The 23,922-nt window shown below is 35.2% G+C and overlaps 1 protein-coding gene across 1 annotated transcript in view; it reads right to left on the bottom strand.

Annotated features, from left to right (window-relative positions):
• The window catches only part of col9a2 (procollagen, type IX, alpha 2), a 45,618-nt gene extending 21,897 nt beyond the window's left edge, over positions 1-23,721 (bottom strand). The window contains exons 1-14 of the mRNA NM_212579.2: positions 23,442-23,721; positions 21,115-21,189; positions 19,426-19,461; positions 17,007-17,069; positions 15,694-15,747; positions 15,455-15,490; positions 14,977-15,000; positions 12,861-12,914; positions 10,738-10,791; positions 10,330-10,380; positions 5,855-5,911; positions 3,871-3,924; positions 373-426; positions 179-232 (exon numbers count right to left, since the gene is read on the bottom strand). Of these exons, the coding sequence (NP_997744.2) occupies positions 179-232; positions 373-426; positions 3,871-3,924; positions 5,855-5,911; positions 10,330-10,380; positions 10,738-10,791; positions 12,861-12,914; positions 14,977-15,000; positions 15,455-15,490; positions 15,694-15,747; positions 17,007-17,069; positions 19,426-19,461; positions 21,115-21,189; positions 23,442-23,513 (738 nt within the window). The 5' untranslated portion in view covers positions 23,514-23,721. The remainder of the gene's footprint in view (positions 1-178; positions 233-372; positions 427-3,870; positions 3,925-5,854; positions 5,912-10,329; positions 10,381-10,737; positions 10,792-12,860; positions 12,915-14,976; positions 15,001-15,454; positions 15,491-15,693; positions 15,748-17,006; positions 17,070-19,425; positions 19,462-21,114; positions 21,190-23,441) is intronic.
• Positions 23,722-23,922: the final 201 nt, after the last annotated feature.

The following is a 23,922-nucleotide window of genomic DNA, read 5'->3' as shown; positions in this document are numbered from 1 at the left end:
TTACTATTCGTTTTTATTTTCTTATACTTGTCTCTTCTATTCCTGTTTATGTAAAGCACTTTGAATTACTATTGAGTATGAAATGTGCTATATAACTAAACTTGCCTTGCCCTGCCTTGCCTAATTGTGTTGCAGGCATGAACAGATAATGAGTAGTATTTTGGGAGCTGTGACTCACCGTCTCGCCTTTTGGCCCCACCATTCCTGGATACCCTCTCAGACCCTGAGGGCCCTGTAGAGAAGAGCAGCTTATTTATTTTCCAGGTGAGCTCATGACATTTATAAAATCTGCTCAGATTACTTGCGCTGATGTAACAGCAACTGATGCTTAAATAATTCAATGGCAAACCAGAACAGAAATAAATACATTACTGGAGGGCCTGGGATCCCTTGTTCACCGGAGATGCCAACTTCACCTTTTATACCCTAAAGAGGAAAACACAAAGCATATTTTAGGATTTGCTTCCTTTTTTACAAGATCAAAGTCTAAAAGGACCCCAAAATCTGTCATTTGGTTATTGGTCACCTATTTATTAATTTTATCATGTTATAAGTTCATATTTTAAGTGGTAACAAAATAGTTTTTGTGTGTCTCTTTAAATGCAAATGACCAGCTGCTCTCCACCCCCTTTTCCTGAGAAGGGCGGAGCCTTTACAGCTTATGGCTCATTTACTCCTTCAACAAACAAAAGGCTGTCAGATGACATTTTGTGTGAGTATTAAACTATTTTTTTCTTTGTCAGTTGTCAAAGCATATGCCAGAAGTACACAGACAAATATGAGTTCCTAAAATGTCAGTTGTGTCTGTGAATGTCATCCGTCAGGGAAGAAATCAAACGTGTATCATTATATTAGACGTGTGCACCAGCACCTCTTTCACATGAAGACAAAACACTACAAGCTCAACTCAATTAATGTTATTTAAATTCAAGATATTGTGAACAAGGTGTTTGAGGTTTTGAAATGATGCTTACTGATATACATTTGGGGAAGAAATCACACGTGTTTCAGTATATTAGATCTGGTAGATCTCTTTTACATAAAGACAAAATAGTACAAACTCAACTCAACTCAAACAAAAAACATGAGATTTCGAGACATGTACTTTCTCTAAACAAATTAAAACTGCTATCAAGGCATTTGAGGAAGTTCAGAAACTGCTAGTTTAAAGTTTAGCTTAGCTTAGCATAGATCATTGAATCGGATTAGACTATTAGCATTTTGCTAAAAAATCACCAAAGAGTTTCAATAATTTTCCTATTTAAAGCTGGACTCTTCTGTAGTTATATTGTCTACTAAGACAAAGTAAAAGCTGTTATTTTTTTTTGGTTGATAAGGCTAGGAACTAAAGGAACAGTCCACTTGGCTCATATTACAACTTTCCAAGAATTAAACAGATGAGTTTTACCATTTTTGAATCCATTCAGTTGAAAAGGGAAAGTTTAGCTTAGCTTAGCATATAGGTCATTGAATTGGATCAGACAGTTAGCATTTTGCTAAAAACATCACCAAAGGGTTTCGATAATTTTCCTATTTAAACTTTGACTCCTCTGTGGTTACATCGTCTACTAAAACAGAGTAAAAAAGTTGTTATTTTCTAGATTGATAAGGATAAAAAATAAAGGAACAGTCCACTTGGCTCATATTACATCTTCCCAAGAATTAAACAGATGAGTTTTACCATTTTTTAATTGATTCAGTCGATTTGATATCGGAAAGTTTAGCTTAGCTTAGCATAGATCATTGAATCGGATTAGACCATTAGCATTTTGCTAAAAAATCACCTAAAAGTTTCCATAATTTTCCTATTTAAAGCTTGACTCTTCTGTAGTTACATTGTCGTCTAAGACAGAGTGAAAAGTTGCTATTTTCTAGGTTGATATGGCTAGGAACTGTATTCTCATTTCAGCGTAATTATCAAGGAACTTTGCTGCTGAACCTTGGCTGCAGCAGGTGCAATGATATTACACAGCACCTAAAAATCAGCTAACTTTTATCAATATAGCTAAAGACGCTATTTCAGTCGCTGCCCAACAATGGAACCACAGGAAAGTCAAGCTGTAAATAGAAAAATTATCAAAGGTCTTAGGTCATTTTTGAGCAAGATGCTAATGGTCTAATCTGATTCAATTATGCATGCTAAGCTAAGCTAAAAGTGCTCCAATGAATTCAAAGTTGAAAAAAAATAACAGTTTGACTCAAGTGGAGTTGTAAAATAAGCCTATTTTTAAAAAAAGTTCCTTTATAAACATATTTTGTGATATTATGTGGCCTGTCATGGTGGCACAGTGGGTTACACAATTGCCTCACAGCAAGAAGGTTGCTGGTTCGAGCCTCGACTGGGTCAGTTGGCATTTCTATGTGAAGTTTGCATGTTCTCCCCATGTTCTCGTGGGTTTCCTCTGGGTGCACTGGTTTTACCCATGCGGTACAGGTGAATTGAATAAGCTAAATTGGCCATAGTGTATGAGTGTGAAAGAGTGTGTATGGGTGTTTCCCAGTTATGGATTGCAGCTGGAAGGGCATCCGCTGTATAAAACATATGATGGATAAGTTGGCGGTTCATTTCGCTGTGGCAACCCCAGATTAATAAATTGACAAAGCCTAAAAGAAAATGAATGACTGAATGAATGTGGTCTGTCACTTTGAAGTTGTTGCTTCAGTTACGTTTTACTATTTGGTTATGCACTTTAGATATGAGCGTCCTGAATTTGCCACACTTTGACTTCCCAAAGACTTACAAGCTTGCGCTTGGACAGTCATGCTCTGCATTAGGGGTAAATCCGCTCTGTCCCTGCAGTCCATTCTAATGTCCTTGTGGGGCTCATTAAGTCTGATTAATTCACAGCGCAGCAGCGTCTCAGTACCTGCCGGGCCCCTGTTTCCCTTCATCTGGGTCAATGTGTTCTGTCTGTGACTCACACTCAGATTAGAGGCTGTTATATGCCTTGAGGGGCTTCATTAACACATAATCCTGTTCTGGATGATGTGTTTTGGGAGAGATACTGGGGCTGCTCAACGCATGATTGGGATTCCTAATAATAGACATTGTTTTAGTTTTTTTTTTTTTTTTTTAAACAGACAGTATTTTTCCCTGCATGTCATTTTTTGATGATGAGATTTGTGAAGTTTACAGTTTCATTTGACATTTTATGATTTAGAAGAGGGCTCAGAAGAGCCCCTTTGTGGTTGAAAAGTGTACTGACTGTGTGGCTATTACTTAAATAGAACTGTACATAAAAGTAAATAACACATCAATAGTATAAGGTAGGGCATAAACATAAATATACCCTAAAATACCTTGTAATTATTATTCATTTTATTATCATTACCACTAATACTAAGACAAATAAAAAGGAAAATACTAGTTATTTAAACTTGTTAAATGAGATTTTAATTTTACAGTATAAAATGTGTTATACATTAATAATAATTATAATAATAATAATTGTTGTTGTTATTATTAATATTGTTATTTTTGTTGTTTTTGTTGTTATTATTATTATTATTATTATTATTATTATTGTGTTATTATTATTGTTATTATTATTATTATTATTATTATTATTGTTGTTGTTGTTGTTGATAATAATAATAAAAATAGCAATAATAATCAAAATAGTAACTTTGTACTAATACTATTGACCTAATAATGTAAATATTTGTCATTATTCTAAATACAAATATTATCTGTATATATGTAACTTTCATTATTTTAAATATGAAATTATTGTTGTTAATGTTATTAACAAAATCAACATAACCATAATAATAATAATAATAATAATAATTTTACTAGCATTAGTATTGTTGTTTTTATGTAATATTATAATATTTGTATTTATAGCATTATTTAGATATTCATCATACCGTTTTTCCGATGCTTCCTGGATCTCCCAACACCCCAGAACGACCTTTGTGTCCCTATAAGGAAAATAATTTCATGATTAATCACCACTTCATTACATGTTTAAATAGTCCCAGATGCTAACTAACCAATACATAATTTTTATGTACAAGTATAGTAACAGCCATAATGCAAAACTCCTGTGTGGTTCTTCAAGTAACATTACATCAAAATCATTTCCATTATGCAAATATAACCATAATAAATTTGGTTTACATGTACATCAGTTTGACAACAAATATGACTGCATTGTTTCATCTTTTTCAGCACCTGGCTACAGCCTTTTAAACTATGATTTCTATGAGTTGTTCTGTAAAGCAGTATGTCATTCATTTGGTTCTCAGATTTGTTTTTTTGTATTAAAAACCCTTTATAAATGTGCAAACCCTGTCATTGTCCTTATCCTCAGCCAAATTGAACAGCTTTAATAGTTTTGTTATGCTAAAAACTATTATTTTGAAAAAAATCATTCAGAAATAGCAAGTTTAAGTTGTTATCATTCACATCAATTGACTCTTCTGCCCTCCTTAGTTACTGTTGCTATGCCTGTCAAGCTTCCATGCCTGGCACGTCTATTACAATGTTTATGCGCCAGTGTCAGACATTGCCAGGGATATCATTAGTCATTTTTGGCAAAATGGTGAGATATCTGAGAAAGCCAGACAAAAAAAGGACTGCAGTATGCGTTGCAGGGGTATATTCACCATATAATAGGCAACCGATTAGAAAATAATTTAATCAAAATTGAAGCTAGGTTAGCCTAGCCGCCTCATGTGCTAACCATTCAACAGCTTAGCTCATGCACAGCAGGAGAGGTGAAGTTTAAAAATAATCTAATAATAACCAATTTAATAGTGATTTCCCTTTTTTAGCCAAAAAGCCTTGTTGTGCAATGAAATATACCGTTACTAACCAACAAGAAAACACGCATGGACAGTGCTTCTACATAATTCATTCATAGAAAGAGCAGCCAGACAGGGGAAATGTATGGAATTGTGTCAAATATTAGCATCATTGACCCAAAACAATGTACAGAACCTATATCTGTCAGTGTGTTTGTGTGCTCTTTATCCAGTTTCTATTCTAATTTGCAGTTGTGGAATAAATAAATAAATAAATAAATAAATAAATAAATTGAAATGCAAGTCAAAGTATAAATAGCAGAAGTGAACAAATAGATTTTCCCTACCAGCAAATATTAATCCGACACCAAAAGCAAAGCAGACACTAACCCGCTATAACATCGTCACCAATGACTAAATCTCCAAAAGACAGATGAAAACATTGGTGAACTGTTGCTCTGACATGGACATGAGGGTTATAAATGACTGAAAAACAGCTGCGGGGTGAAGTATATTGAAAGCAAGTGCTCAGATTGTGATCACATCTCGTTTTTTTTCTGTTGATATGTAATTTCAATTATTCGTAGCTTAAAACCGATGGAAATATGACTGCTATTAGTATGACTACTATGGCTGAGGGCTTAAACGGAGCAGTGCTCGTAACAGCTGGGAAACATAACCTGCTTTGTAATTTTGTAGGAAACACAGTTTAGATCTTTTTAGGGTGGAGTAATTGCCGTCTATGACTGTGTCAGGATTATAGAAACAAAAGCAACTTAACTCAACTCCTTTAGCACCCCTCACAGAGTTTGATCCAACGCTGGCATTTCTCCTCTTGGGTTTTAGGTTTTAAAAAGGAAATATTAGATTTGCACAACGCATCCATATGCACAACGCTTTGGCTTGTTTCCTTCGCTCGAAAGCTTGACAGAGCTCCTGTGTGTATCTACAGTTGCTAAGCCACGATTGGTGGGTAGTGGTTATTGGGTGTGGCTAAGTGAAGGGTCCTATGAGACGGCCAATCTAATGAAAGTTACACCCATAAATCACAGAAAGCATTATAGGACATAGAAAAAAAGGTGAATAATAAAATGCAGACATATACCTTGACTCCCTGCAGGCCCTGAGGACCCTTTGGTCCCGGTGGACAGTTGGTTGGACACTAGAAAACACAGTAGAAAAAAATGTGATTAACCAAAAACAAATACAGCACTCCAGATCGCTCAGGCTAAACCAAGCGGCAACCTCCCGCTCTCCCTCAGGAAGCCAATACGGAAGTAACTAAAACTGCAATTCATCCGAAATTCCGCTAGTCCTGGCCACTCCTGGCTCCAAAACAGAGCAAATTTCAATTGAGTCCACTGTTAGAATGGCCAACTTTACAGCAGAAAAAAAAGTGTTTACAGCCTGGTACAAAAAAAGGTTTTGGTTAATACAGCTAATATTACCCTTCATGACAACTGTGAGGGGGGTGAATTTTTTTATAACCCATCCGTTTCCTTTATATTAAGTTATATTAAGTTTGCATAATTAAGGGCGTGGTCACTTGAGTGACAGCTAGGTCTCGTTGGTCGCCGTCACGTCACCTCAGCTGAATCCGGCAGATTAGCCACTGAACTCGGCATATTTATCGTATTTCTGTGTTGTTTTATGTGGCTTTACACAGTCGACTTCCTTTTGGACTTGTTTCCTACAATTATTGGATGGCATGGCATGCTGAGAGCACTTAATTGTGCTCACAAACCGTTCACGTGGCCTCCGTTTCCCATGTGAGTAAAGTTATATACTTATATACCATCTCTATACATGTATTTGTTTTATTTAAGATCATTTATCGTTTATATTTATATTTAGAGCTGTAAGGCACTCCAGAATCTGTCAGATTGATTAGCTGTAGGCTCTAGAACCGTCATCTGAAGCGTTGTCATACAGTGTTATGCTGGATTTCATCAATAGTCTTGCATTATTACTATATCTGAAGTGTTTGGAAGTAATTCGCGTTTTCCTCCTATTGAGAAACGCCATAAGAACAATGTTTAGTAGCTCAATGTATTACAGCAGTGTTTTTAAAAGACTAAACACTTTATTGATATAGTATACAACCAAGCACAAGTGGTCAGAATACAAAACGAGTCACAAGTGATAAAGTATTAAGTGTTCTCCTAAAGTAAACCAGGTGTCTGAACCAGGTCCAAGCTAAATGCAGCATGCGTCTTCAGCTCCGCTCACTCTCCGCCTCTTTGCCCATGTTTGGTATCCCGCCGTGGGTGTGATGACGCGCGAACAAAATGGCGACGGTTGGCTGCGCCTACTTGTGGCTTCTTTTGCGCTGTTTAGAAACCTATGGGTGACGTCACGGATACTACGTCCATATATTTTACAGTCTATGGGCTAAACAAGCAAACTGTCAGATCAGTTCAGCTCGAAGCATCCCAGCAGAGTGAAAACAGGCCGTTTCTACATCTCAGACCACCAGCCTTTAATTAAAGTAAATGGATGATGGGGATTGATCCAGACAGTGCATGGCTCCAGCTGGAGGAGACCAAGTAGTCAAGCGGCCTGTATGCGGATCACAGCACCTTCTTCCTCTGTAGAGGTGCTAATGAGCAGGACACTCGTTTAATGAAGCTCATTAAGAAAATCTATGAACAGCGAGATCAATAGAAGGTGTGGAAGGTCTAACAGGGCAACGGCTGAGAAGAAGCAAATACTGAGAAGTTTTCTGGCCAGTTCTGAGAGGGCAGCATTTAGAAAGACCGGATAAGAAGTGTAATTAAGAGCATTTTAGATCAGAGAAATACCCAGTACTGTGCAGGACTGAAGAATTCGAGATTATATATTGTGTTAAATACAGCATAAGTGCATCAAATTGTTGTAATAATTTTAAACATAGGTATACTGTACTGTATGTTAAATAGCTTTACCTTAGATTTAAAGTTGAAGACATAACTATTAGCCCTCTTGTGAAATTAAAATGATTTCTCAGTGTTTTTTTCCATCAATATTTCTCATTATGCTTTTCTTCTGGAGAATGTGTTACTAGAAATTAATAATATTGACCTTAAGACTTTTTATTTATTTTTAATATCCAAAAAAAAACTAAAACATTTGACTAATTAACCTAACCTGACAAGTTAGCCTAATTAATAGTTAAGCCAATGGTCTCAAACTCAATTCCTGGAGGGCCACAGCTCTGCATAGTTCAGCTCCAACCACCTCCAACTTACACCTGCTTAATAGTCTCTAGTAGTTTTGAGCACCTTGATTGGCCGTGTTTGATTAGGGTTGGAGCAGAACTGTGCAGAGCTGCGGCTCTTCAGGAATTCTGTTTGAGACCTAAGAGTTACGCCTTCAAATAACACCTTAAGCCAAATACTAATATGCAAAATAACTAGAAAGGCGTGTCACGGTGGCGTAGTGGGTAGCACGAACGCCTCACAGCAAGAGGCTTGCTGGTTTGAGTCCTGGCTGGGCTAGTTGGCATTTCTGTGTGGAGTTTGCATGTTCTCCCCGTGTTGGTGTGGGTTTCTTCCGGGTGCTCCGGTTTCCCCCAGGAGTCCAAAAACATGCGCCATGGGTGAATTGGATAAACTAAATTGGCTGTAATGTATGTGTGTGAATGCAAGAGTGCATGTGTGTTTCCCAGTGTTGGGTTGCAGTTGGAAGGGCATAAGTTGGCGGTTGGCTGGATAAGTTGGCGGTTCATTCTGCTGTGGCGATCCCTGATTAATAAAGGGACTATAAGCCAAAAAGAAAATGAATGAATGAATGAATTACTAGAAAAAATATAATGTACTCTCATCATGCCAAAGACAATATAAATTAATTATATAAAAAAGAAAGAGTAAAATTTTAGAATAAATAAAATATTTAAAATATGTTTTCTCTCCATTAAACATCATTTAGGACATTTTTTGAGAAAAAAAATGCATTTCACAACAGGCTAATCATTTGCTTTTTTTTTACATTTTTATATTTGTAATTTGATGTCTCAAAATGTTTTCTTAGAATATATTGTATATATGAATTTAAATAAATACATTTTTTCTCAATTATGTAAAAAAAGTTATATTATCTTTACTAAATCAGCAATTTTAAATCTAAAATTGTATGGCGATGCGGTGGCGCAGTAGGTAATGCTCTCGCCTTACAACAAAAAGGTCACTGGTTCGAGCCTTGGCTAGGTCAGTTGGCGTTTCTGTGTGGAGTTTGCATGTTCCGCGTTCGCGTGGGTTTCCTCCGGGTGCTCCGGTTTCCCCCACAGTCCAAAGACATGAGGTACAGGTGAATTGGGTAGGTTAAATTGTCCGTAGTGTATGTGTGTGGATGAGTGTGTATGCATGTTTCCCAGAGATGGGTTGCAGCTGGAAGGGCATCCGCTGTGTAAAGCATATTTTGGATAAGTTGGCGGTTCATTCCGCTGTGGCCACCCCTGATTCATAAAGGGACTAACCCAAAAAGAAAATGAATAAATAAAACTGTATTCTTAAGAAAATCTAAAATTGTCTAAATTAATTAGAGATCAGTCTAAAGCCTGCAAGTCTACTTCTGCGTTGAGTGATCGGCATGATCCACGGCGTAAGCATTTGTGTTGCTCTGCAATAACACTTCCGAAACACTAGCTGGCAGTGGGTGTTTATGTTCCTCTGTGTCAATTTTCTTTGCTGGTGTTTTTTTTTTTTTTCTGAGTGGCTCAAACTCGCTCATTTTGAGGCGGGAACTGGCAGACATGCAACAACTTTAATCATAAGGTAAACACAAAACAAAAGTTTCTATCTGGAGCACTTTCATGGGACTCGACACTTGGAAACACTTGCTCTATCGTGCTCATGCAACTCTCACCTCCGCTCCTACTCATCAGTGCTACTACGTTGACCAATCACAGAGCTTGCGCTACGTGACGTGTAGTTACAGATGTGCGCGTAAGTGTCAGCGACAGCCACTGTGAGGTCTATGCAACCACGCGAAGGCTGCGCCGGAGCATATGCGTGCGCTTATGTCTGCCTTAAATTGTCTAATATAAATTCATAACTGATAGTGAAGTCAAACATTTTCAACAACAAATATTCCAAAGTTTTTTTGTCCAGTTCATTCATTCATTAAATTTCCTTATGATTAGTCCCTTTATTTTATCAGGGATGAACCGTGAACATGAACCACCAACTTATCTAGCATATGTTTCACACAATGGATGCCCTTTTAGCCACAACCCAGCACTGGGTAATACCCAAATTCCCCTTACATTCACGCAAACACTCATACACTAAGGACATTTTAGTTTACCCTATTCATCTATAGTGCATGTCTTTGGACTGTGGGAGAAACTATAGCACCCAGAGGAAACCCATGCAAACACAGGAAGAACATGCAAACTCCGGGGCTTGAACCAGCAAGCCTCTTGCTGTGAGGTAACAGTGCTAACCACTGAGCCACCGTACCGCCCAATTTGTCCAATTTTAACAATAATTTAATAATCATTTCTGAAGCTGAGTGATCCATTTTCAGCCTTTTTAAATGTTTTTTTTTTTTTTTTTTGTAGAAAATGCTCGAAAGCCGTGACACATTGTAGTTTGTTCTTACCTGAAAGTCGGCGCTGCCTTCCTCTAGACCCAAAAACTTCCCTGGTGGACCCTAAAAATGACATAATAACATTTACATTCACATTTAGAAAGAGCATTTACATGCAGGTAGATATACTGTATACTGCATAGAAAGAAAAGAGAATCAGAATATCACTTATTATAAAGTAAAAGAGTTCTGAAGCAGATCCCAAATTGATGCCCTCAAGAAATTAGATGAAATAGAGTAGAAAATGAAATAAAACGTTCACCCAGAATGCAGCAGTTATGAGATGAGATGTCATATTACACAGTCCTGACACTGATTTATTATCAGCTCCACAGATTTATACAGAGGATTGAATTTTGTGATTTAACTTGAGAAGACGATATTTCATAGTGAAGTAAATGAAACATTACTGTGACTTACAGGCTTGCCTGGAGGTCCTGGTAATCCTGAAGGTCCGGGACTTCCCATGACACCCTGTGTGAGGAGAGATTTGAGAGCAAGTAGACATCAGATCAGTAGTCCATTCATTTATATGCAAGGGGCGAATTATACATTGACAATTGGGAGGAAGGGGAAGGTCAACTTTTTTAGGAATGTTTGTGTAATACATGCTTCAGTGAATCAAACTTATGTAATTGTTTTTTAATTACGTCTAATTCATTAATAAAATGTATTTGAGTTTTTAGTGTTTCTGACCTACCGTATCTTCTGATTGGCTTTTTCAGAGGTTACTGTAGGTCAAACAATACAACTATGCATCTAAACTGCATCTGTTGACTTTACTTTTAGGCTGTATGTAGAAACAAACATCTACTTTACTTGTGAACACTTATGTTGTCTATCTTTGCTCTAGATCTGCCAGTTTCAGACTGTTTAATGAATATTTTCTCGCATAGACTGATTGGCAACAGTATGAACCGACATGGGGTGGTCAAATATATATTTTTATTATCTATTATTTTAACTATTAAAAGGGTGGTCCACTACGATTTCATATTTTAAACTTTAGTTGATGTGTAATGTAGCTGTGTGAACATAAACAACATCTCTGTATCTAAGACGCTCAAAGTTCAATGCAAATGGAGACATTGGTTTTTACAGAGTTAGCTTAGCAAAGTCTACAGCGAACGAAGTTCAGGGACTACAAAAAAATTAATCCGGGTTATTGGTGTTATAAAAAGGGACGTCGCCAGAGATGCAGTAATGTTCTAACAGAGATGCTTCCTGGTAATGTGGAGCTGATCTGTGAACCACAGCACATTACGTTAGCCGACCAATAAGAGCCTATTGAGAGCAGGTCCTGTAAGGAACTAAGAAATATGACAGTCATTTCATTTTAGCTGTAAGATATATTTAAAAAAATTATGGGATTTTCTACAAATGAAGCATCAACACATTACTTTGTACCCTATAAACACAGCCAAGCTCTAATACACTCTTGAACACCTCTTTAACATTATTTAAGATGCAGATCAGATTATTTTAACTATTAAACTATTTTTCTCTATTAAGGGGCTGACCCCCATTCATCACCTGTCAGGCTTGAATCAAAGATTAATTGGTGTTGTCAACCCCCCTCCAACCCCTAACCGCCCAACCCCCCTCCCACCCCCGCCCCCCCCCAAAAAAACCTTGCTGTAATTCGCAGCATAATTATATGGCTTTACTGTAACACGGGTAGTGACACAGACAACTGAAGTGAGGATCCACTTGCAGGATTATTCAAAGTCGGGCAAGCAATGGTCACCACAGGTGCAAACAGATGTATAAAGGCAATCCAGAAACGTAGACAAAGATATCAGACGAGAGGTCAGAAAGCAGGCGACAGACTAAGACAAAAAGGCTAACAAGGTCAAAACATGGAAAAACAAGACTAGGAATTGAAATGTCACTTCACAGATAACAAGAAGTGACAGATAACAAGACTCAGCAAGACTCGGCAATAGAAGTGAGTGTGTGTGCTGCTTAAATAGTGTGTGTAATCAGTCTTCGCACAATCCTCAGGTGGTGCGAGTGTAATCAGTCAGAATGAGAAAACGTGGGTGTGTGTGTGTGTGTGAGCGGAGTGCATGTATGAAAATGTAGTCCAGAAATGGCATATTTGTAGTCCATAAGTTATTGTGAGTGAGATGCAGCGATCTTTGAAGTTACGATTGCTGATGATCGTGACATTTACAGAGTCATTTCTTGACTTGAAAACCACAAAACAAGATACTTTGAAGAAAGCTAGAAACCGGTTACCATTGAAGTCCATAGTATTTGTTTTCCCTAATATGGAAATCAATGGTTTACAGGTTTTCAGCTTTCTTCAAAACATCTTTTTTTAGTGTTCAACAGAATAAAGAAACTTTAAAAGGTTTGGGTGAGTAAATAGTGAGTAAATTTTCATTTTGGGATGAACTGACCCTTTAAACCCCTTTTGAGCTACTGCAGAAACAGTGGTTTTAGCTAGTAACAAAGGTTAAGTATTAAATAGCATTCTTAAGCAGAACAGATTTGTATACTGTCATCTTATTATGAGGATGTATTCGATTGAGACGCACCTTTGGTCCTGTAGGTCCAATTTGTCCAGGAAGCCCAATGGGCCCTGCTGCTCCCTGTAATGAGATAATGAACAGTGAAATGAGATACTTCTTGATTAATCGAATGCATAAATAAGGGTGTGCTGTCAAGAGCAGAACAGAAGGAACCTCTGCGGGCAAAGATTCCATTAGGATTCATGAGGAATTGTAGGGTTTGTAACTGCATGTAAATGTGGCGCAGATTATTCTCACTGAAACTGCATGTGAGAAAATGATGAAAAAAATCAACTTGTGATTTAGTTTAAAGTCAAACTGACACCGTACAGTTGAAGCCAATATTATTATCCATACTGTGATTATTTTTTTCTTTTTTCCAAAAAATGTTTAACAGAGCAAGGAATTTTTCACAGTATTTCCTATATTTTTTTTTCTCTGTAGAAAGTCTTATTTGTTTTATTTCGGCTAGAATAAAAGCAGTTTTTATTTTTGTAAAACCATTTTAGGGTCAATATTATTAGCCCGCTTAAGCAATATTTTTATCAGCTGGCAAAAGAAGAAATCCCTGTGATACAATGATTTGCTAATTACCCTAACTCGCCTAATTAACCTAGTTAAGCCTTTAAATTGCACTTTAAGCTGAATACTAGCATCTCACAAAATATTTAGTAAAATATAACATATCGTCATCAAGGCAAATATAAAAGAAAGCAGTTATTAAAAATTTGATTAAAACTATTATGTTTAGAAATGTTAAAAAAATATTTACGTTAAACAGAATTTGGGAGGAATGATAATATAATTATAATAATTCTGGCTTTAACTCTTTATGCCATCATGAATGCCTGATCATTGTCTTTTAGCACATGATCAATAACACTTTAAAAAATGCTGGGTTGTTTTACCCAACCTCAGGTCAGATATGGACAAATCCAATCTAGGGTATTGATTCAATAATTATCAGGGGTCGCAACAGCGGAATGAACTGCCCACTATTCCAGCATATGTTTTACACAGCGAATGGCCTTCCGGCTGCAACCCAGTACTGGGAAACATCCATAAACTCACAAAGAAATGGAGTCCGGACTCAAACCAGTGACCCTCTGTCTGTGAGCTGACAGTTCTAACCACTGACACATTTTGCAACCCAACTCTTGAGTTTGTCCATACTTAACCCAGTGTTGGGTTAAAACAAGTCTGCATTTATTAGAGTGCATATATCACAAATGCAGGGTCTAATATGGACAACCAATTAGGATTTTTTCAATGCAAATGTATTTAATTTTTATTTTACCCACATTTAATCCAGAATTATTCATAGTGTACTATTTTTAGTAAATTATTAGTTATACAAATTATAATTGTGTAGAAAGAGAAAGAAAGAAAGAAAGAAAGAAAGAAAGAAAGAAAGAAAGAAAGAAAGAAAGAAAGAAAGAAAGAAAGAAAGAAAGAAAGAAAGAAAGGGAGGAAGGAAGGAAGGAAGGAAGGAAGGAAGGAAGGAAGGAAGGAAGGAAGGAGGGAAGGAAGCAAGGAAGGAAGAAGAAAGGTAGGAAGGAAGGTAGGAAGAAAGGAAGGTAGTAAAGAAGAAAGAAAGAAAGAAAGAGGAAGGAAAGAAGGAAGGAAGGAAGGAAGGAAGGAAGGAAGGGAGGAAGGAATGAATGAAGGAAGGAGGGAAGGAAGAAAGAAAGAAAGAAAGAAGGTAGGAAGAAAGGAAGGTAGGAAGAAAGAAAGAAAGAAAGAAAGAAAGAAAGAAAGAAAGAAAGAAAGAAAGAAAGTAAGGAAGGAAGGAAGGAAAGAAGGAGGGAAGGAAGACAGAAAGAAAGAAAGGAAGGAAGGAAAGAAGGAGGTAAGGAAGACAGAAAGAAAGAAAGAAAAAGATTTAACTAATAAAACCAAGTCAAATTTGATAAGGGTATATACAAAAACTGCTATTAAATACATGATAGATTTTATTTATTTATTTATTTATTTATTTATTTATTTATTTATTTATTTATTTATTTATTTATTTATTATTTTATTTTTTATTGGATCAACAGTAGTTTTTAACCCATACAACTTCCATTTTGGTATGTAATACATTTCCCAATTTATAATTTGACATTTAGTTGTCATTGACATGTAAAATAGTTTTGCTTACAGGAAGTCCAGGCAGTCCAGGTCCCTAAAGGTAAAGAAGATAAACAAAATAAATACATATATTATAAACAGAGCTCCAGTGTAGTCCATTAGCACTAAAAAACACAAAAACCATTCTAAAGAAATGTTGTACCACAGCGTCACCTGTTGAATAGGTGGAGTAACTGCGAGTAGAATGAATACTTCACACAAAATATCTAATTTACTATTTACTGAAAAGCTTCCAAATCTTTACAAATTTAGATTTTTTCTGGAGCACAAAAGAAAATATTTGGAAAAATGTTGATACCCAGAGTAGGGAAAAATACTATATGAGTCATACAGGTCTATATGAGTTTACAACATTTAGCAGAAAACTGAAATTTATATATATTTATGGAACATTAGGAGGCTGAGTAATTAATGATCAACTTTTTGTTTTGGGGTAAGTTGTCCCATTTACAGCATTAAATATTGTTTATAAAAGATGCAATGCTTACAGGTCGTCCTGCTGGTCCTCTAGGCCCTGGCTGACCCTGTGAAGATCAGTAAAACACAATATGGAATTAGAATGTTTATTAGATCAATATTAAAATGTTTTCATCCATTATACTCCTGTTAACATAAGAAATGACTGGAAAGAAACGGTTTAACATTGTGTGCTGTTTGCCAAAGTGGTGACCCACATAAATATAAATTGTGTTAATTTTGCACCCATAATATAATAGTATTTCTTCACCTTTGGTCCAGGATTACCACGAGGACCCCTCTCACCTTTCGCCCCAATCAAACCCTGGAGAGAAAACAGTAAAACAAGCCTTTAGGATAATTATCAGACATCAACTACAATATATTGTAATAATAAAAGAATTCGACATTAGGAAATATATATATATATATATATATATATATATATATATATATATATATATATATATATATATATATATATATATGTTTTAAATTATAAAGAATTTTATTTAATTAATAATTATTTAAATTATTTGACAGGGACAGTGGACAATCAAAGAACTGCTCCAGAATTTACTACATAGCTAAATTTCAAATAGACTGCAGCTCTGCACAAGAACTTTGGCCAGAGGAGAAATGGACGTTCCCAAATGAGGTTTCTCTCAAGGTTTTTTTTCCTTCACTTTCGTCAATTGGTGAAGTTTGTTCCTTGTCAATGTCGCCATTGGCTTGCTTGGTTTGGGACTTGTGGAGCTGCACATCGGTTGCTCTTTAGTGTTGGAACTCTCAGCAGTGAATTTTAAACCACACTGAACTGAACTGAACTGTACTACAACTGAACTACATTGTAAAGGCGCTCTAGAAATAAACAGAAATTAAATTAAGTTGAATTGAAATACAAAGCACATAACAAAAAACATAAACACAATATCATAATAAAGTAATTTCATCAAGATTTAAATGATAACCCCCTCAGTGTCACACACATGATGACTATATCTAATGTTAATTGGTAGAATTACAGGAAAAGCTGAAATAAGTGACTCTACAATTCTTTATGCAATCATATAATCATGATACAGAATCATTCGCTGGATCATATTAGCACAAATATGTTGATTCAACGGATTAATTGTGATTCATAAGCAGTAATATGTAAAGATCTGTAGATATTCCCTTCAGAAACAAAATCTATATTATCGGTACACAGACTTCCTCAGATTATCAGTCCGCTGAGAGGAAACCCACAGATTGGCATTCCTGAGCGGATTAACCGCTAAATCCAATAAGGAATGTTTGCTTCCTAGCATGTGACTGAGAAAGTCTGGCTCATTAGAAGAAAACATCTCCGTTTCTCAGACTAATGGCAACATTTTCGCATGTAGGTGTGAATAACCTTCAGCAGAACAGCCTTTCAAATGCCAGTGTTCATTACAGAGCAGCTGCATTGAATGAAAATGAGATCAAGCTCCCCGTCATGCTCGATGGCAAAAATATAGTCAGATCACTGCCAGAGCTGCTTTTTATTTCCAAATGAGCTATTCACATGTGTAATAATATTTCATAGAAATGATAACTCACATCAATGCCATCTTCACCCGGGGGTCCATCAGGCCCAGGCTCACCCGACTCTCCCTTTTGACCCTGTAAAAGTGGTTCACGTAACAAAGTAAGAATGTTCTAGCATGGTATTTTCATTGTAAAATAATAATAAACTGTCAGAGCAGAGGTTTAGGTCCTAAATTAGGCGTATATAAATGGAAAACACCATGAATTATGAGCACCAGTGAAATAACAGATATTTACACACTCTCAGAAGTAAAGGTACATAAGCTGTCACTTAAAAGGTACACATTTGTACCTAAAAGGTTCATATTAATACCTCAAGAGTACATAGTAGTACCTTAAAAGTACAAAAGTTCTCCTCTTAAAAATTTTCAGGTACTATAATATATACTTTTGAGGTACAAATATTGACCCTTTAAGTACAAATGTGTACCATTTGAAAAGGGACAGCCCCAGTGACAGCTTGCATACCCTTATTTCTGAGAGTGCAATGTAAAACTGGTACACTCTCAGAAAAAAAAGGTACACGTTGGTACAAGTAATGTTGCTTGAGGAACAGTTTTGTACCTTTGTAAAAATTGTACCTTGTCAGGTACATAAAATACCGCTTACTACACTGTTCTGTTATGGTACAACTGAAATAAGGACACAATTGTTTTCATATAAAAGATACAAATGTGTTGAAAAACTCCTTTATTACAATATCTATGAAAATAAATATGACTGGAAAGGCAAAGTTATTTATGAATAGCCTCCATATTAAAACATTAACATTAAAAAGATATATGTTTAAAGAAATTAAAACATTAATTATTAAGTTCTATAAAACAAAACAAATCTATATGTATTGTAAACAACATTTAAGGCATTTTAAAAAGATTTTTGATAAGTGTTTTTGACACTGTTAAAGTACAAAGTGTCTTGTCACTGTAGTGGTACCTTCGTGGATCAGATCTGTACCTTTGATAAAGGTACAATATTGTATCTGCAGGTTTACAAAAAATAAAGGTACATTTTGGTTTCCCATGGTACAAATCATGTCCTTCAAGGTACAAACTGCAATGGTACACATTTGTTTCTTTGTCTCAACCTCATGAGACCCAAATAATTTTTTTTATTTTTTTCTGTGATTACCTACATCCTTTGGATTAAATAATTCTACAATTTAGAGTTTTTACATTTTGTTATTATTTTTTATTTTACAGCATGTCCACTGTAGTGGACCACAGGACCATTATAGGTTGAAACGACAGCCAAACTCAGACAACAAAACTGTACAGGATATGGCTGTAAAGGGATATTAATCCAATATTGATGTAACAAAAAGTAAACAAAAGCCATTTTTTTCCTTTTGTATTGAAATCCCTGAAACAGTTTAGTCTGAAAGAGGGCAGAACTCAAAAATAAATAAATAAATAAATAAATAAAAGAAGTAATGTTAATCTAAAACAAATTTAACATAAAAGCGATTTAAAACTCGTTGTCATTCTCTAGTTGTTTCTAATACTCTAATTGTCTTGTTTTCAGACTCTAAATCAGAGTCTCTCTCGACTATCTTATAAAGAATCATCTCTGCTTCAGTTCTGCCCGCTGCAACATATATTAATTACATTAAGATGGTCCTGATGTCCACTATAGTGGACATTTAAAAAAGGATAATATTTTGAAACACAAACTAGGTAACAGCTTTGAAAGCTAAATGTGTTGTTCCTGACACTTTAATAAACAATTGTATATGTAATGATAATAGTAAAAACCATTTAAAATGCTGAATTTGATACCTCCCTCCTTCCCATAAAATGTATGTTGTATGTCAGCCATTTTGGATGCAGTGTAAGAAGTGGTTCCTAGCATGCCAGCCAATCAAATGACATATCACTAGAAAGCCCAGGATGTCCTCTGAACAGTACAACAGGACTTGACAGAGTAGCTCAAAAAATTAAAAAAAAATTCATTAAAATACAATGTCCACTACAGAGGACACAAGTCAATGGGCGGGGTCTCAGGAGGTTAAGGTACAATTCTGTCCCATAAAAAGGTACTGCCTCAGTGACAAGGTTAAAGGTATGTACCTTCTTTGGTACAACATTGAACTATTTTTTTTCTGAGAGTATACAAAATAATTAGATGAATTTGGTTTTATTGCATAAATTATTCAAATTAAATTAACACATTACCCTTTAATCAGCAAGGATATTTACCATATTTGACCATATTTGAACTTTTCTGTTTGTGATGCTCTTTTTATTGTTCTACTCACGAAGCATTATGTACCATGCTTTGCACAAAACATTAAGCAGCAGAACATTGTTTTCAACACTGCCAGTACCAAAACAAGATTCTTGAGCAACAAAATAAACTAATTTGAATTATTTCAGAAATGCAGTACTGGATTAGTTAAAAAAAATAAAGTCCAATTCTGATCACTACTTACTCTTGGTCCAGGAGGTCCAGGGGGTCCCTTCTCACCCTGTAAAAAATATATAATACAAATTATTAAGCGGTAGAAAAATGACTATGATATATGAGATTTTAATATTAATAATTTTGCTCTTTCTGACAAACTATTGACTTTAAGCAGCTTTGCAACTACACACACACACACACACACTGACTATATAATTAACTGACTGCAAGCAAGTACATCAACATAATCTATTAATCCTAGTCTACTAATACTCTAATGAAAGTTAACTGACACGTATTTAACAGAATGTAAAATCATTTAAATAAAGTGTAGCTCCGCTGACTACTAAAAAGTCAACAATGAGAAATAGAGTTGAAGTCAGAGTCATTTTTTTTTTCTTTTTTAAATATTTCCTAAATGATGTTTAACAGAGCAAGAAAACTTTCACAGTATGTCTGATAACATTTTTCCTTCTGGAGAAAGTCTGATTTGTTTTATTTTGGCTAGAATAAAAGCAGTATTTAATTTTTTAAAGCCATTTTAAGATCAAAATTATTAGCCCCTTTAAGCTATGTTTTTTCAATAGTCTACAGAACAAACCATTGTTATACTATAACTTGCCTAATTACCCTACCCTGCCTAGTTAACCTAATTAACATAGTGAAGCCTTTACTTGTCACTTTAAGCTGTATAGAAGAGTTTTGAAAAAATATCTAGTCAAATTGGGGGTAAAAAACGGATGCTAATAATTCTGACTTCAACTGTAAGTACACCAAAAAGTCATGACAACAAACTTTTTTTAATGTTACTTTTTCTTAATTTAATAAATTAATCAGGTTTCAGTTCAATGTTATTAGCTATACAAGGTTTATTGTGGTAGTATTAGTAAGTCTGACTGATTTAAGTTGTCTAGAAAAGTTTCATTCAAACTTTCATTCATTTCATTGAAATTTCATTAAACTAAAAAACTTTTTTGCAGTGCATCCTGTAGCTTTTATTACTCATTTTTATAGTCTTTCGCCATGAGTGTCAGAATTGGGTGTATGATCATTTTTATTAAATCATGTATACTGACGTTCATGACTACAAATACATATCAAAATAATATTAAATATATTGAAATATTCGTTGAATCTCATAGACTGTAAACAAATTATATTACAAAAAGTCATGAAAACAAATGCTTTTACTGATTTTTTTTACTGAAAGTTGATGATTTCAACTTTTTATTCAGGTGGACTTGATGTAAGTTGAGATGAGTAGAAAAGATAAGGAATTGCCATGTCAGTAAAGCCTTTTTAATATTCCTCCACGTTTTTCGAGTGACTGATTTTTTGCTGTTTATTCTGACTAGAAAAGTTCCTTTGATTCAACAACAACAAAAATAGGCAGCAATAATATTTTACAGAGTAGAGAACCATTTGGATTCTGTTTCTATTATGAATCAGTCAAACTCATTGTTTATCCTGCTGAGTGTCTTTATTCTAAATCCAGCATAGGCCTCAACTGTATCAAATAACCATCTCTCTCTCTCTCCCTCTCTCAATATGGGAAAGGGGCAACATCTAACAGAACCCTTTTGTGTGGTTATTTTTATTTCAAGCGCCCTCTGTTGGCAAGATTTTGGAAGTGCAGATGAAGGCAGGGCTCATGAAACAAGGTGCACAATGAGTGTCTTTGTAGGAGCTCGACCTGTAGTTCAGCTTCAATACTCACATCAATGCCGTCGGCTCCGGGAGTTCCAGCAGGACCAGGGGAACCAGCGGGGCCTTGAGCTCCGGGTGGACCGGTCTAAAATCAAACACACAGAAAGAGCTTTAGTTTCGTCATTATTGAAGGATGCACACATTAAATCTAAATTGCAATCTATACAAGAAAAAAAGTTGTGAAAAATAATGAAAATGTAAAAAATCTGGATATGCTGTATCAGGAGAGAAAAAGTCTGTAGAAAATGTGGTGGTATTTTCGTGTCTGGACTTTTATCTTTACTTTAATTTATTGTATTTAATTAATAATTAATTTTATCAATGCTTTTATTTAATTTATTTAATTAATTTTTAATTGTATCAATGCTTTTATTTAATTAATTTAATTATTATTTAATTTTATCAATGTTTTTATTACATTTATTTAATTATTATTTAATTTTATCAATGCTTTTAGTTAATTTATTGGTTGTTTGATTTATTTATTCTTACAGCGTACTGTCTATGTACCTGTAGCTAAGTGTATGACAATTAAATTAGCAAATAATAGTAAAAATATAGTGAAATAATATAATTTAGCAATATAATTAAACAATTAATTGACGTTTTGTTTACAACAGTCAGCAAAAGCAACATTTATGTCCTTTAAAAAATATATTAAAGAAAAAAAGTGAAACAGGCGAACCTCTCTAGTATAAAAACACTGTTAAATTCCTAATTATTTACTGTATATTGTATTTCTATGTTTTATTCATATTTTTTAAATTTTCTAGTAATATTTGGTTTTATTATATACTTTTTATATATTTATTTTTGCTTTAGTAAATTAAATTTTATTTAATATGTAAAAATATGTATATTTGCATTCAATCTGTAGTTATTTTAATTTTAAAGTACATTTAGTACTGCTTATTTCAGTTTTTACCAATGAAATAATTTCTTCACATACACGTTTGCATATTTATTACTTAAAATTATTCATAATACATATAAAACACCCTATTTTTGTAGAGTTTTATTATTTAAAAAAATAATAAATCAAAAGCCAAAGCAATCAGGGTATCCGGGGTGGAAAAAAAGGGGATGGGAATGTTTATTCAGACCCTCCCCCATTCAGCATCAAAGATTGACCTTTTTAATGCATTACTTTATGCAATTTAATCCATAATGTGTGCGCTTTCAATTTGCACAATCCATTTTATGCATATGAGCTACAAGCGAGCGCTGGGCTATGGATGTCCAGCTAAATGTAACAAGTATGTGTTATTGGGCTGACAGCAGCTTCAGCTTCTGTCTGATTGAATAGCAGTGTGTTTTCAATGGCTTCTTTGTAGTCTCTCCTTTTCCACCGTCTCTCCCCTCTCTCTGTTTATCTGCCTGATATTCAATTTGGGCTTCATATTTTATTCAGCAGCTCTCTGTTTATTCGTTTCAGTTACTGAAACAAACTGTATAAGCATTGAGAGTTAAAAAATAATGCTAAATGGAGACGAAAAAAATAAAAATAATAAATAATAAATAGGCCTCCAGTATCTGCATGATTTAGAAAGCAGTATAATCCATTTGTGTGCATTTTAGAAGACCCAAAAAGTTGGAAATCTTAAAGTTTTGAGGATCAAAAGTTGGTCAACTAAGTGTTTGAAGGATTTGTTGGAGGTTTGACTGGTAGTTGCATCCACAATAAATCACATCACAATTCATCAAAAAAAAAAAAAAAAAAAAACACTCAAAAAATTTGTTACACTCAAAAAAATTACTTTTTTTTTTCTTGTTCACCTACTCATTTCACAACTACTTATTTAAAATGAGTTGAATTTTTAAGTTTTTAGGACAACTTAATTGCTTTATGTTCAACCAACTTAAATTTGTAAAAACGATTAAGTTAACTTAAATAATTTGTGTTGAAATAGCATGACTGAATTGTGTGGAACCCAGCCTTTTCTACAGTGCTTGTTCAAACTACCTATTTACAATGAGCATAGACAACACAAATCTTGACTTTATTTGGGGAAAACTTAATTATTTTATGTTCAACCTACTTAAATTTATGTGAACTTAATTGATTTGTGTTGAAATAGCATGACTGAATTGTGTGGAACCCTGCATACACTGGGTCCCAAACATCATGAAGGAATTAGCTTATTAGTTTTGACTAATTTAAGTGGATTGAACAGCAAACAATTAAGTTGTCCCACAAAACGCAAGAATTGTGTTGTTTCAGCTAATTAAAAAAAAAAAAAGTTAGAACAAACATCAGATGTTATTGTTTGAGTGTGTGTTTTCCTCCTAGATCATCCAGCATCAATAGAAACGTATTCAAACCACAGCCAAACTCACCACTTGCGATAAGGCCAAGCAGAGGACCTGCAGCAGAACCAAACTCCTGAGGACGATGAAGAACTCAGCCATGGTGAAGATTCACTATCCAAAATCCAACGGTTCCTCCAAACCTTGCCACCCTCTCTCCTGGCTTCTCAGCCCAGGATGGTGGATTCAGGGAAAAAGGAGAGGTGTGTGTGAGCGTGTGTGCTGTGCCCAGGACGGGGAAGAAAAACACAGTGGCAGAGACTTGAGGGGAGGAATGAGAGAGGTGTAACCCAGCCCTACAGCCAGCCCCTGAGAGCTCAGAGAGACCCTCAGACTGAGACCGGACGGACCCGAGGAACCATCGGCAGCGATGGAGGAGGAGATTCAGTTTCTCCAGTGGAGCTCACAGAAAGCTGACTGGACGCAGCTGTGTCTGTGTGTTTCTCACACTCCCGCCTTTACTGAATACCTGAGGAGGTTTTTGAATATGTGCGCTGTTGATTTAGCATAC

Source organism: Danio rerio, chromosome 19, assembly GCF_049306965.1.
Source record: "Danio rerio strain Tuebingen ecotype United States chromosome 19, GRCz12tu, whole genome shotgun sequence".
Taxonomy (NCBI): domain Eukaryota; kingdom Metazoa; phylum Chordata; class Actinopteri; order Cypriniformes; family Danionidae; genus Danio; species Danio rerio.
The sequence above is the reverse complement of the archived record's forward strand: the minus strand, read 5'-3'. Positions and strand labels throughout refer to the sequence as shown.